The sequence below is a fragment of the Megascapheus bottae genome, chromosome 26 (assembly GCF_031878675.1).
Source record: "Megascapheus bottae isolate mThoBot1 chromosome 26, mThoBot2.hap1, whole genome shotgun sequence".
NCBI lineage: Eukaryota > Metazoa > Chordata > Mammalia > Rodentia > Geomyidae > Megascapheus > Megascapheus bottae.
This window is the reverse complement of record NC_143534.1, coordinates 18,776,972-18,792,670: the sequence shown is the minus strand read 5'-3', so window position 1 is coordinate 18,792,670 and position 15,699 is coordinate 18,776,972. Positions and strand designations below refer to the sequence as shown.

General features: G+C 42.9%; 1 protein-coding gene and 1 long non-coding RNA gene across 7 annotated transcripts in view; one reads left to right on the top strand and one right to left on the bottom strand.

Annotated features, from left to right (window-relative positions):
• LOC150046030 (uncharacterized) overlaps positions 1-1,406 on the bottom strand; it is a 63,205-nt gene extending 61,799 nt beyond the window's left edge. For both annotated transcript variants that reach the window (XR_016532716.1, XR_016532715.1), the window contains exon 1: positions 1,183-1,406. This is a non-coding gene — a long non-coding RNA (uncharacterized LOC150046030). The remainder of the gene's footprint in view (positions 1-1,182) is intronic.
• Zeb1 (zinc finger E-box binding homeobox 1) overlaps positions 895-15,699 on the top strand; it is a 141,545-nt gene continuing 126,740 nt past the window's right edge. For 2 of the 5 annotated variants that reach the window (XM_090319076.1, XM_090319073.1), the window contains exon 1: positions 895-964. In XM_090319076.1, coding sequence (XP_090175202.1) covers positions 907-964 — 58 coding nt within the window. In that variant the 5' untranslated portion in view covers positions 895-906. Of the gene's footprint in view, positions 965-2,429; positions 2,470-3,059; positions 3,335-3,638; positions 3,654-15,699 lie in introns of those variants that run through there. The other 3 variants (XM_090319077.1, XM_090319075.1, XM_090319074.1) reach the window with 3 other exon arrangements.

The following is a 15,699-nucleotide window of genomic DNA, read 5'->3' as shown; positions in this document are numbered from 1 at the left end:
TTGCGGACTTCACACACACACACAATCCAAACAAACAAACAAAAACAATCCCCTAATCCCACACACCCCACACCCTGTGCGCGGCGGCTGCTCTGCGGCCTCCGGGCTCCGCCGCCCGGGCCCCCCGGGGAGGTGACAGCAGGTGAGAGCCCGGTGCCCGTGAGGAAGTGAGACGGGCGCAGCGTGGGCAGTGCTCGTTCCGCTTTCCCGCGGGCGGAACTTCTCGCCTCTCTCTCTCTCTCTCGGTCCAGCTGAAGTCACTTCCCATGGCCCGGTCGCTGGCGGGGGCGGGGATCGGCGCGGAGCGGGTCAGGTAGTCCCCGCCAGCCCGCGCCGGGCTCCCCGCAGCGGCCTCTCCCCGGGGCAGCCCCGGGCGCACCCGCACGCGCGGGCGCCCCGGAGGGAGGCAGGGCGCCGCCGGGAGCCCGGAGCCCGGAGCCAGCCCGCCGCCGGCGCCCCGCACAGCGCGGCGGGTGTGGCCGAGTCCAGAAGCCGCCCGCTGCGGAGCCCCCCAACTTTGTACCTTTCCCGCCGCGCCGGCCGGTCGCCCGGCTGAGCCGGTGCCCTCCGCTTCCCCGGCGCCCCCAGGCCCTCACCCCCACACCGCAACCACACCTGAGGGGGAAACCCAACGCAAAACTTTTTCCTCTCCACTCAGTTCAAACTCCGCAGCCTCCACGGTTGCCGCAAACCATCCCCGTCCCTAGCAACAAGGTTCCGGCCGTAGAGCGAGCGCCTCTAGGTGTAAGGAAGGTGATGTCGTAAAGCCGCGAGTGTCGTAAACCAGGTGCGGTGGGGAGGGGGAGGGGTGGAGGCGGAGGGGTGAGGGGGGAGCAGGGGGAGGGAGGGAGGGAGGGCGGGAGGGGGAGGAGGTGACTCGAGCATTTAGACACAGGCGAGAGGATCATGGCGGATGGCCCCAGGTGTAAGCGCAGAAAGCAGGCGAACCCGCGGCGCAATAACGGTGAGTGGCGGAGGGGGACCCGGGAGCGGCGGAGTCAGGGGGAGCCGGGCAGCTGGGGCGCCCCGGGGGTGAGGGGGGCGAGCCGGGCTGGGGGCGGCCGGGGCAGGGACGGGCAAAGTGGAGTGGGAAAGTAGAAAGTAGTGCTCTGCCCCCCTCCGCCGCCGCCGTGCCGAGGCGCCCGCGGCCGCCCGCTCTCCCCGAACCGTTATGTCTCTTACCTGGGCTCTCTCCGCCTAGCGGCTCCGGCCGCCGCCGCCAGCCTGGACCGTTAGCCGCCGCCGCCGCCGCCGCCGCATCCCCGGCGCAGGGCGGGCGGCCGGACGCGGCCGGCCACTTTTCTGGTCCCGGGTGGAGCGGCTGTTGCTTCTTTCCGCACTTTTCCCCACTCTTTTCGCCCCCCGGCGCCTCCCGCTCCCCTCCTCCGCGGCCGTCCCCGCGTTCCTCGCCCTCGGCGGCGCCCCGGCCCCGGCCCCCCCCCCCACCCCGGAGAGCTGAGGCACAAACTTGCGCCCCGCGCCGCCCGTGCAAAGTGGCTTCTGCGCGCCACGGCCACGGCGGGCGCCGGCGCTCGGGGCTCGGGGGCCCGGCCGGGCTGCGGGCGCCACGGGCTGCGTGTCGTCGGCGCGCGCGCGCGCGTGTGTGTGTGGATCGGTGTGTGTGTTGTGTGTGTGGGTGCGCGCGTGTGCGCGGGCGCCGGCGGTGCGCGCCACGGCGCGGCGGGCGGACCGGGCTCGGACGGCGGCGGTAAAGTTGTGACCCGCGCGCTCGCGGTGCCGTGGGTCCCCCCGGCGCCCCCTCCTCCGCGCGCCTCGGGCTCAGGCCCGCGAGTGCGGTCCCTGTGTGGTGAAGCTCCGGTGGGGCGTCACGGGTGGAGGGCTGGCCGGGAAGGGTGTGTGTGTGTGTGTGGAGGGTGGGGGGTGCGCATCCGGACGAGGCGTCTACTTGCTGCCGCGGGGAGCTGCGTGGATGGCGGCGGGGGTGTTTCGTGGAGTTAGTACCTGATCCTCGCACCCGGGAAGCACCACAGACAGATCCTCCGCCCGCGTCGGGACGGGGCTGCGCCAGCGCGGCCGCGCTCCGGGCTCTTTCGGTTTTGGGGTGCGGGGGGGGGGTGCGGGGAGTTGTTACCTGGACCGGACGGAGCGCTGAAGCCGGATAATGGGACTGGGCTGGCGCTCCGGGTCTCGAGTGGAGGAGGAGGAGGAGGAGGAGATGGAGGAGGGCGGGGGGGGGGGGGGGAGAAGACGGGGTGGGGGAGGGGGAGGACGGACCGACGGACGCACCCGGCGGCGGCTCGCGCCGCCGCACGCAGCTGCAGTGTAGTATTGATTGGTGCTGATGTGCCAGGGAAACACACACCCCCTTCGCCTCGGCGTGAGAGTTGTTTAAACAATAATAATAAAGGAGAAGAAGGAGAGGGGAGCAGGCAGGCCGACGAGGAGAGCGAGCATGTGGTGGCGGTGGCGGCGGCGGCACGGTCGCCGTTTGCAGTCGGGACCGCCGGTGTAAGTTGCTGGCCGTTGTGTGTCTGTGGAGGTGGGAGGGGGCGGCGATCCGGTGCCTTCCCTGTGTCTAGCGGAGCGGCGAAATGTCTGCTGATTGTTATTGTCTGGACAGTTCCTGTGGCGAGCGGGGCGAGACTGGCCGGCCGGGCGGGCGGGCGCGCGGAGGGCGGCGGGCGGAGGGCGGCGGGCGGCCCCCGCCCCGCGCGGGCGCGGGTACCTGTTTGTATAATAATGGGCGGCAACGGCCCTGCGCCGGCCGCGGCCGCGGCTATATAAGGAATTGCGCGTGCCTTGGGGACGGAGGGGCTCGGTGGTTTTTTTTTTTCCTTCCCCCCCCCCGAGGACTTTGGGGGAGTGGAAGAATCACCGAGCCCCCATGCGATCGCGGAGAAAGAACGCGGGGAAATACGTGTTCAAGTCACAACTCTGGCGCCCCCCCCCGCCCCACTCCCCCGCGCCCGGCTCCCCCCTCCCTCCCCTCCGGGGCGAGAAAGGCGAGGTTTTGTAACCTTTCCTGGCAATTCTGGATTTTGTGTGGGGTTTCCTGCGTAGAATCGGATGGGAAGATTTTTAGGCTGTTCCGAGAGGCTTCCTTTCAATCATAATCCGTGTCGTTGATATAATGGAGCTGACATTGCAGTCACTGGCTTATGAATGATTTTACTTTTTTTCGAATAAATGTTTGCCTTTCGAAGGCATGGTTAAGGCCGAAAGGTGTACTGGTCTCCTCGCGGGGGAGAGATGACTTGTTACTGCCAGAAGCGGAGCACAGGCGATTGCTATTTTAATTTCCTGTCTTAGCGTCACATAGCGTGTGTTGTGTACTGAGCCGCTGGCCGCTGTTGCTGATGTGGCTTTATGAAAGGTAAGTTGGTTCCGAAAGGGCTGTTCGCTTTTACCTTATTTAAAATGTGGATCGCCAGGAAAGGGGGCTTTTCTTGTTGCTGACGACATGTGTGTGACATGTGAGTCTGAACCACCCAGCGTCCGTGCAGCTGCTGTAAACATGTTTACCTGGACAGGAAAGAATGGATTCTTCTCCTAGAGATCTTGTGATAGGAATATTATACTCGTAAGGCATATCAACAGATGACTTAAAGGGGAAAAAAAAGCTATCCTGAAAGGTACTTGAAATCAACAGGAAAGAGATTCTTGATCGCTGCAGCAAATGGCAACTTGTGCAGGTAGAAAAAGATGGTGTTTAGTTTTCTCCCGCATGTATGTCAGCCCCCTCCTGTCTGCTGGTTTCCGTCTCAGGGGAGGATGGATTTACCAGGCGTGCTGTCAGTGTTTTACCTTTGTGTTTGATATTAGAAAAAGCAGATTTGGGGCTGTTTAGCAGAAACGTCTTGTCTGCGGTATGCGTTGCTCTCAGAAAACAAAAGGTGTTTGAGACAGCACCGTACCACCACAGGTATCTTCCATTTTCATCACTTTTGGCTAGGTCCTTGTATTTCTTTTTGTTCTCAAATGCATTTCATCCATTGCTGATCATTATAGCCAACCTGATTTAGCTTCATATTTTGCATATGAAAAATGAAGTTATGAGCCATTGTGTTGTGAAACCTCAGGAATAGGTACCGGTTAATATTTCTTAGCAACGCAGTCATATTTAAGCTGCAGATATTTTGGAGATAATGCTCTGGGAAGTATTAACTCTTAAATCTTTTAATGAAAGAATGATGTATACCCTGGGAGGTAATCATAGAACTATTTTTGTTGTGAATGATATTTTTATTCATTTTGAAATGTGGTATGCAGATTTGTGCAGCAAAGCCTTGAGTAAAACATTTTCTTTCTAGAATATATCTGCAAGGTGTAGGATATTAATGGCAGTATCAGAGAATGCATCTAAACAGAGGTAAACCATTATAGCAATATTTGGCCTCAAATCTTGTATGATGACTGTGTAATGAGCTTGGTCACCTGTGAAGGAGTGACATTAGAATTGCTAACATTGATTTTTTTTACTGCTATAATTTAATGCTTGGTTGTAATTTTTTGTCTTATTTCCTGCATTATATCTGGCTTTCTCCTCTCTTTTTTTTCTTCCTTCTTGTTTTTCTTAACAAATGTACTCAAGTGACTGAGGACCACATGGTGATTAATTTACCTTAGAACAGCAGGCTGGTACCTTTCTGTCATTAGCACCATTTTTTTTCATGCTGTCTTAGGAAACTACCAGTAGAGGATGCTAACAAAAATTATTATTATGCAGTAGTATCATAAGCTATGTCTATCTTCTGTGCTGATTAAAACCTGTATAATTCTGAGTCTTACTGTCACTTAAAACTGGCACCTAATAAATTAGACATTAATGTTTTCTAGTTTACTGTCATTAGAAAGAAGTAAGAACTGTTTTTAACTTGAGCAGTTTTTATGAATTTGAGCTTTTTAAATTTTGATATTCATCCAGTCTGCTTTAAATCAGACTTTTCTTTTAAAAGAAGTTTATGTTCCTAGGCTTGGAGAAGAAAATGCCATAACTGCTTATATTCATTTTGTATATCTGAATTTCCACTTTTTGTTCAGAGTAAGATTCCTGCAAATATATCGTTTCTCTTGTCAAAAGATAAGATGGCTAAGTATAGTAAGGGAGTTGCAATTGGTAATACGATATAAGAAGTTTTCCATAGCTTATATAGATTTGAACTATAGGGGTCTGCAAACAGTTGCCAATATATTTGTTAGCCAGCAGTCACTCAGATGTTAGTGGTTTTTAGATTTTATCTTTTCTTTCAAGTTTCTTTTCTACTGGTGCTCTTTCTCCATTCCATATTCTAGTTAAGTATCAGTATATACATTTAAATCTATTAAGTTAGACTTGTAAATGTATGTCATGGCTTTAAATTAAGAGTCTATGCTTATTGATTGTATGCTTGTGCTGCTCAGCAAACCATAAACATCCAGATTAAAACGTGTGTGTGTGTGTGTGTGTGTGTGTGTGTGTGTGTGTGTGTGTGTGTGTGTTGATCTGTCCTGGGCTTGAACTCAGGGCCGGACCACTATTCCTGACCTTTTGTGTTCAAGGCTAGAACACTACCATTTGAGCTGCAGCTCCACTTCTGATTGTTTGGTGATTTGTTGGAGATAAAGAGTCTCATGGACTTTCCTGCTCAGGCTTCCTTCAAATCATGATCCTCAAGTGTCAGTCTCCTAAGTAGTTAGGGTTATAGGCATGAGCTACCAGTGCTAGTCTTTGAACTTTGCATTAGCTCAAATGTTGAAAATAACTTATTTACCTAATTTTAAATGGTGTTTCTGTAAATACTGTAATGCCAGTACCATAATGTAACAGTTAGCACTGTTCATAGTTGAATTAACTGTCATGTGATCATATGTGAGCCTTTAATGAATCCTTGAAGGAAAACTTATGTATGTTATAAATTGAAGCAACATCAGTTGCTTAAAATGACCCTGAAATAAAAGCCCAGGAATACTTACTTAATACCTAAAAAAATTTTTTTTCAGTATGCAGTATTTTCTGAAGTTCCATGCACTTCTGTATTTAGTAGAAACTTGTATTGAGTTGGGAATTGGATTTTTATAATAATAGTGTGATTATTTTTCATAGCTGTGTTTAAACTTTTCAGTGCCTTTTTTCTTTAAACACATGCTTTAGAACCAGATATCAACACAGATGCAATATCATGTACAAATATATTTTATCTACTTTTTATGTTACTGGGGTTTAAACTGACTACACAAATACCTTACCTTATCATCATTAGGTAAGTCCATTGGGGCCACACTTCCAGCTCTGTTTAGATTTCAGGTCATTTTTCAAATAAGATTTTATGCTTTTTTGCTCAAGCTTCAGACCGAGATCTTCCTACTCATGTCTTACACCACTGGAATTACAATTGTGATCAGCATGGCTGACTTTTTTGACTTGGTCTCACCAGTGTCTTATCCTGGCTGATCTTGAACCACCATCACCTTGATCACTGTGTGCAGAGTAGCTGGGATTACAAGTGTGTGTCATTTCCTGGCCAGCTACTCTTAATTACCTGTATTAAGACTGAAATAAAAGGTGAGAAAAATTGTGCCCACATTGGAAGATATACATTAGTGTGCAATGAGTGATTAGAGGGTGTGATGAAATTACAGAACTAATTATAGAACTACTTAAGACTGAAAAAGATTTCTGAATCTTTGCAGTATAACCATTGATTTATAGGGAAATTTATGTTGTTCATTTCTAATAGATATAAACTAATGTAAGTGGGCCTTTTTCAAAGAAAATTCAGAAGATTTAAGCTACAAAGGTATCTTGATTAGATCATATGGTAAAATGGTTCTTCACTACCTGTTAAAGGGATAAATGTGCATGCCACTAGCTAAATAATCATGTCAAATTAGAAGTTTTGTGGACTGATATATATGCAATAAAAAGAATTCCTTTAAAATCCTTCTTAAAATGTGTATTTCGGCTGGACTATCACTCAGTTGGCATAAAGCAACTTTGTTATTTTTGCTGCTGTAGATGTTTTTGAGGATGCCTTTGAATTTTTATACAAGTAAAATCTGATCTTCATGTGGGCATTGCTAAAGAAAATATGGTTAATATTAAACAAACATCTTCTTGCTGCCCACGACTCTCCATCCTGTGGGGAGGGTGTGTGTTTCTCCAGTGCTTGAAATTTTGGCAAGTAATGAACTCTGTACCCGATACTTTGTCTTTTCTATCCATACCTATGACAAAATTTGTTTTACAAATTAGCAGTATGAGACATTTACAGCAATTATAACAAAACAAACTGGGTTCAGTGACTCATGCCTCCTTTAATAGAGCTAAAATGTAATGCAGCATATCTTATCTGTAGTTTCACCTTCCATAATTTCTGTTGTTATTTGTCAGCCATGGTCCAAAAGTATTAAATGAAAAGTTCTACATATAACTCATTAGGTTTTCAATAAGATTTGTGTACTCCTGTTAGAATTCTTTACTTAGCCTTCTTGCTCACAGCTGGCCCTCTACCACTTGAGGCATGCCATCATTCTAGCAATTTTTTTTCTTGTTAATTGGAGAGTTTTCTTCCTGGGCTGGCTTTGAACTGTGATCCTCCACTCAACCTCAAGGGTAGTTTATAGATATAGGTATGGACCACTGGTACCTCGCTCTTATTCTGTTTTAATCTTCCTTTACTAACCTACCTTTGACAGCCTTCTGTAATATGCAAAAGATAAAAAACTTGTAAATGTGATGTGCAAGGAGGTTAAAGTTAGATAGGCCAGGTAATGAGTACATTCTTTGCAATAATATCACTTATTCCCATGTTTTTCTCCCAATTTTTCCCTCCTGTACCCTCTCCCTCCTCCCAAGTTGCATAGTTTATTTTCAACATAGTGTCTAGTATCACTGCTGAATAAGTTTGCCCTTTATCCCTCTATGTCTGTGCTTCCCCTTACCTTCCCCCAAAGAGGTAAACTTACATGCATAATAAAAAGTACGGAACTCAAAAATAGGCACAAAAAGGGAAAAACAAAAGACAACAAATCACAAAAAGTAAAATAAGAAATGTCTTGTTTCCATTTCTTGGAGTTCATTTTGATAAACATCATGTTATATGATGATATGCAAATAGCTACCGAGCCTTCCTGATCCTCTCTTAAGACTATCTTCCTTTGGTCTCCCTGTGAATTTTTTAGAGTACCGTTTAATTTATCATGTCCAAGTGTATTTTTTTGTCTTTATACAGAGGCAGTCTCAAATGAGGAAAAAACATGCAGCTTATGTTTCTTTGGGTCTGGTTTACTTAATATAATTTTTGCAAGTCTGGCTTATAATTTTTCGCAACTCTTTCCATTTCCTTACAAATGGGGCAAAATCATTCTTTCTGATGGAAGCATAGTATTTGTGTGTGTGTGTGTGTGTGTGTGTGTGTTGTGTGTGTGTGACATTTTCTTTATCCATTCATCAACTGAGAGAAATCTGAGTTGATTCCATATCTTGGCTATGGTAAAGACTGCCACAGTGAAACATGGTTGTGCTTGTAGCTTTTGTATGGCCTTGTTCCTGATCAGTTGGATAAATGCCCAAGAGTAGAATTGCTGGGTCTCATGAAAAAGCTCTATGTTGTTGCTTAAGGAACCTTCATACTGCTTTCCACTGGGCTTGAACAGGTTTATATTTTCACCAACAGTGTAGTAACGTTCCCTTTGGGCACATCCTGGCCAGTATCTGATATTGTTATTACAGGGAGGAATAGGGAAAACACTAAGGCTCCCAGGCATGGGTCAAATCTTCCTAAGTGAGGATCCAGAATCACAGCAAATCAAAGAAAGCCTGCATGGCAAATAATATAGCCAACAAGATAAATAGCCCCCAGAATGGGAGAAGAGCTTTACTAGCTATGCATGAAGCAAGGGTCTTATATCTAATATATACTTACAGCTTAAAAAAATCAACCCCTACCAACAAAAACTTGTTCTTAATATTGGTTTATACACCTTTGAATATTTACCTTAAAGTCATGTGATAGCACCATAAACTGGATTTGTTTCCAGATTTTTGAGGACTATTCTGATTCCCACAATGGTTATGCCAATATAGACATTCCCATCAACAGTGTATAAAGTTTCCTTTTTTCCCCACATGTTCCAAAAACATTATTGTATGTTTTATTGGTGACTGACATTCTGACGAGGGTGAGATAGAAACTCACTCCATAGTTTTGGTTTGCATTTAATTCATGGCTAAGGATGTTGAACATTTCTTCATATATTTGTTAGCTATTTGCTAGCTATTTGTATTTCTTCTCCTGAGAACTGTTTGTTCAGATAGTTCGCTCATTTGTATTTCTTTTGCCATTTTTTACATCTTTATATGGTTTATATATTTTCTGCTTTTTCTATTTTTTATTAAAGAATTTATTAACATTGATTTTTACATCAAATTTCAAATGACATGTTTAACAAACTAGTGTTCAAGAAGGGAATCATTATAGTTCACATATATCTTTAGAGTCTTACTTTATATTACTCCTTTGAACTTTATATTTGAATTGAATAATCTACATTAATGTCAATTACTTTTGATCTGGTATCTATATATGTATTAGAACATTGAACTGAGAAATAAAACTCTTGATATTTTTTTTTGCCAGTCCTGTGACTTAAACTCAAGGCCTTGGCTAACCCCCTACCACTTGATGCACAGCACCACTTTCAGCTTTTTCTGGTACCAAAGAAATCAAACCCAGTGCTTTGTGCATGCTAGGCAAGCACTCTGTACCACTAAGCCACATTCCTGGCCCCAAACCCTTTGATTGTACTATTAAGTTGCCAGTGAATTTGGGAACTTGTCTATGAAATTGCGAAAAATATTGTGATTTTTCTGGGCCTGAGTTTATTCTTCTGTGAATTGGATAAAGTAGAGCACTGCAACCAATGATATGAGTACCTTGCCTTAACAGCTTATAATGTAGTAGGAAATGAAAGATGAGCATTAAGGAAATTGTTTGGTAACTCCTGTGATATTTGATCCTATGTGCAGAGGATACAGTGCTGTCTTATAAGACATGTATTAGTTACCCCCATAAAGGTATAAAAAACAAGTGTTCCATACAGGAGAAAGAGTATGTGCAAAGATCAGTCCCTTTCTCTCTCTCCTCCCTCCTCCCCTCTCTCTCATACATACACATACACTGTGTAACTTGCAAACCAGATTTTGCTGAACTGTGTGGGGTGAGTGGAACACAGTAGGGATGAGGCTCAAAAACTGGATAGGAAGCAATGAAAAGGCTTCACATTACTATAATGAGTTAAATGTTATCAAATAATGTGGAAAATCTTGAAGCAGAAGATAATACACTATTTGTGTAATATAACGTTTTATAGTTTATTGTATATTTTGTTGAAATGCTTTAAAATTCAAGAACACGTATGCTTTATAAGAAGAAAAAATATAAATGTAAAAGCAAATTCGTGCTGCTCCCCTGAGCTTAATATTGCCAGTGGACTCATTGGATCATTCCTTTACAGTGGAGTTCTATCCTTACTCTCTTCACCACTTCTGCCCCTTCCAATCACTAAGGGCCTACTTCACCAGAAGCATACACAGATTAGAGTTGGTGGCTGAGATCTGTATACCAAGGTGGCCATGTATTCCTATGCCCTGCACTCTTATGGGGAAAAGCATTTTTCTTTTTCCTTCTTTTAAATCAGTAAACCACAGCCTAAACAAATGTGTTGTGACCTTATAAACAGTGAATAAAATAGTTTTACTGCCATTAATTATGGTTCTCTGAAGATGTAAAACACTCTGCATTTATAATTAGTAATGTTTAAATGTTTTGGCATTTATTAATGGGTCTGAATAGACCTCTACTTATGAGCTTGTTATTATTTTTAGTATAAGTTCTCTACCATAGATATTTAATAAATACAATTAAATGTTACTTGCTGTCCTTTAGTTGTAGGGAGGGGTAGGTGTTACTATATAGCATAGGCTAGCCTATGCTCATTGTGTATTCCAGACTGGCCTTCGACTCAGGATCTTTTTGTTTCAGCTTCCCAAATGTGGGGATTATAAGTGTGTACATGTGTGATATGGTTTTTGCCATTCTTTTTTTCCTCGGTATTGGGGTTTGAACTTAGGACTTTGTGCTGTCCAAGAAGTTACTACACTGTTAAGACATGCTTCCAGACTTTTTATTTTGCACTATCTCTTTTGAGACAGAGGCTTACTTTGTTGCTAGTTTATGTTTCTTGCCTTTGCTGGGTTGGCACATGTGTACCATAATGCCCAGCTTCTTCCACTGAGATAGGAACTCAGAACTTCAGTTTTGCTTGGGCTGGCTAGTATCCATGATTCTTGGGATCTCAGCTTCCCATGACAGATGGTAGGCATTTGCCTACTGCCTAGGTATTGGTGAAAAGGGGTCTTGTGAACTGTTTGCCTGGGTTTGTTTTGAGCCAGTCCCCCTGATCTCAAGCTTTGTTTGGAAGTTACATTGTATGCTGTGATATGAACTGAAGACCACAAGATTATAGAGTGATCATACATTGACATATGAAGTTTAATAATTCCTAAATAAAATGGATGTCTTGTTTATGTTGACCTTGCTATACTTCTTGTGTGCTTTACATTGTTATTTAAAGAGCATTGTATTCTGTATGTTACTACATATTTTATACCTTCATAAAAACCTTAAAAATTAAGTAACCTCATTTTACTATTACTCATTTCTTCCTTTATGTGCACTACTTATGCACTTAGTCTTACGTATGGCAATAATGAAAGAATATAAAATGTTTGTGATTTAAATTTCTATCAAACCAGGCTGACTCTTCAGTGGGCAGTATTGTATTCTTTTAAAAAAATAGATGAATATGGAATTTTATATTATGTACTTTAAAAATTGGGCACTAATGGCTCATATGTATAATCCTAATTGCTTGATGTCTGTAGAGCTGTGGTTTGAGACCCCTTCACAACTCATTGCTGAGCTCAGTGGTAGGGACACGTCTGTTACCTCAAGCTATATGGAAAAGTAAGATTTGGAGGATGGCAATTCCCCACCAGACCAAGCAGAAAAGTTTAATTGAGGCTACAGTCCCACAGAGTGTTATGCGCCTGCAATCTCAGCAATGACTGGAAGCCTAAATAGGAAAATCACAGCTCAAGGTATGCTACAGCAGGAAGTGCGACCTTATCTCAACAGAGCTGCTTTAAAACAGGGTTGCAATTGTGTATGACTTAGATTAGCATAAATGAGATATGCTTGAGTTCAGATCCCAATACTAAAATAAATAAAAAAGGCCAAATAATCATAAGCTTTTGCTCGTCTGTGGGATCTAGACGTAAAAGATAGACATTCGTACACATACATGCATATGTATCTACACATATCACATATGTGCATACACACAAAACATAGATATAACTGGGATGGGGAACAAAGAAGGGGAAATCATGCAGGATGAATGATATCGAAATACATAATGTCTATATGAAGAGAGCCTAAGGAAACCTACTGAAAGCTATTGGATAAAAGAAGGTTGAATGTTGAGGAAAGAGAAGTTGATGAGGTTAATCTGAGTCCGTAATTATGTATGCATGTATGAGTTACCATGGTGAGACCTCTTTGTGCAATGAATATACACTAAGACAAGGGAAAAGATGAATGAAAGGACAAGCTGTGATTGGGATATGGGCATCATCAGGGTGGGTATGACCAATGGGGAGGCTCAGTGAGGACACCCATGATTGAAGTGCTTAAACATAAGCATGAAAATAGAAAAGTAGAACCTGCTATATGAAGGAGAAGGGAAGGTGCGTGTATTCATGTATAAGGCTGTCACAATGAACACCATTTGTAAAACTAATATATGCTAGTAAGAATCATACAAATATGAACCCACATTAAATATTAAGCAGTAGTAAAGTTAATATCATTTTCTTAGTATAGACATTTGAAATCTGCTTAACTACGAAATACTTTAATCATGTTTAAATAGGTACTGGTGAGCATAAAAACGAGCAGTATTTATTACACAGAATTATTTTCCAGAAAAACTCATTTTTAGGAATAATTAAATGAAAAGGAACAAGTTACGCTTTCAGCTATACAAAACAGACAGACAGACAGACAGACACACACACACACACACACACACACACACACACACACACACACGTATCCAATCAATATTTCAGACTGTTTTTGGCCTAGGCAGACAAGCCTAGGTTTGTGTTCTTGATTGGTTAACACTTGTTGGTGTTGTAGGAATAAAAGTTGTGATTTAACCTAATTTGACTTTTAAAATGACCTGCCAGTAAATGCCATTTATTCAGTTGAAAAAAACTATGGCTGTAATGAGTAGTTCTTGGCAAGCAACTTGTTACAGGATTTCGTTGTAATATTTCTCTTCATCATCTGGATTTTTATCTGAGTTGTACAAAGCCTAGAAATTACATGTCAACTTCTCTTCCTTATCCCCCACCTGCTGTTACTACTCTATTTCTCTTTCTCCCCTTTCTTCTTCCTTTTGTCTGAGCTTTGATCTTAAGAATCTTGTACTACTTAAGAAAATGCAAACCCAACTGAGTTACACCTCAGCCCACACATCTGTCTTTACTGAAAGTCCTCAGTGCTGTTAAAGTGGTGATTCATACGTTTACCATGGCATGCTCAAGGATTCTAATCTCCTCGTTCTCACAGATAAGGAAAGTGGTTGCTAATGAAAGGTGACTTTCTAATAGGTTATTTTATAACATGGATTAAGAGCCCAAGAAATATGAGCGGATATAGACAGTAATTAGAACTTATACCACATAGCTAGGAAACATGTAAACTCTTGTTCTGTAAGCTTGATCATTAATGTGTAAAAAATAAAACCCAACCGATTGGTACAGAAACTGGTATGTTGTTATACATGTGTGCTATTTTTATGTACACGTACTTACACATACACACACTTCTTTTTTTTGAATTGTGTATGAATTTCTTGGCTGGGATGGAGTTTAGTGGTAGTACGCTTATCTAGCATGCACAAGACCCTGCAACACTTCTAATTTCTTACTTTTTGGTTGAAGCATACTCAATCCATATAAGGTACTCAACCCCCCTAGTTACCAGAGATGAAAATTCAAAGCCAAATGATGTGGATATTGTTATAGATGTGAAACCTAAACAATGTTGATGCTAGTATAATTTGATATTATTAAAATCGGAAGTGCACATATACTGTGACACCCATTATTCCTTAGAATATGTTTTAGGGAAACCAGTATTACATATATATCAAGTATAGTTGTTCACTTATAGAACAAAAGGAATGGGAACAACAAAATGGTGAGACAAAGGACAAACGGTGAACCAATGTAACAATACATACAAAACAACAACAACAACAAAACACAACCTCTACAACTTGCCAGGGGATGGAAAGTGGGAGAAAAACATGGGAGGGATAACAATGTCCGAAAAGAAATGTACTCACTATCTTACATAGGTAACTCTAGCCCCTCTATACATCACCCTGACAATAAAACTATAAGAAAAGTTAAAATTTTAACAATGGGACTCATCCCTTTTTGTTTGGTACATATCCCAAGATTATGAAAAATATATTTGCACTTCTAAAGCTTCCCAACTACTGCCCAGTAGGTTACCAGGATCCTAACTTTCCTTGCTGACCCTAGTACCTTCTACCTCCCCACATTTCTTTTTGGATTCTTTTGTCTCTTGAGAGCTTACTTTCTCCTTTATGCTAATGTAGGAAGATGTGAATTCATTTTATTTTTATACTATAGTTAACATATTTGATTATTTTCAGAATGTTCAGTAACCTTAAGTAATCAATACTGGTTCATTTAAAAAGTTTATTCAATCTGATATTTCATGATTTAAAAAGCTTTCATTTCTTTTTATCTATTTCATTACTATCATAATTCATATCATGGATTTTTCTCTGTAGAGAAGTAAAAAAATTCAGTACTTTATTATAAGATTCTGTTGAATCTAGGCTTTTTTAATTTACCATGTAATTTTTTTTTGCCAGTTCTCAGTCTTGAACTCAAGGCCTGAACCCTGTCTTTCTCAAGGCAAGAGCACACTTGTGCCACAGTACTACTTCTGGCTTTTTCTATGTATGTGGTACTGAGGAATCGAACCCAGGTCTTTGTGCGTGCTAGGCAAGCACTTTAACATTAGGCCAAACTCCCGGCCCTTTACCATGTAAATTTAAAGCACAGTATTTGGTTTATAGAATTTTTTCTTTTGTTTCTTTTTTATTTTATTGTTTAGTTGTGCAAGGGATTGAACTCAGGGTCTGGCCACTATTTCTGAGCTTCTTTTACCCCGGGCTAGCATTCTACCACTTGAGCTACAGTGCCACTTCTGGCTACTCTGTGTATGTGGTACTGAGGAATCGAACCCAGGGCTTCATGTGTAGTAGGCAAGTACCCTACCACTAAGCCACAATCCCAGCCCGGATTATAGGATTTTTTAATTGGTATAGTTAATGCCAATTAACTATGAATAGCTTTTAGGAAATTCAAGTCATAATTGAATATGTTATAAAATATTTGTATAATGTAAAGGTTGGAGATGATTTTCTAAAGTGCCTTTCAGAGCAGATGTACATGATTTTGTGTTTGTGTATGCTCTGTTTACTTTGTAGACAATAGCTAAAATACAGATGATTGACCAATGACACAAAAACCTGCGAATACTTTAAATATTCTGCTTCCTGAAGCAGGTTCTTTGTAAAATCAAATAT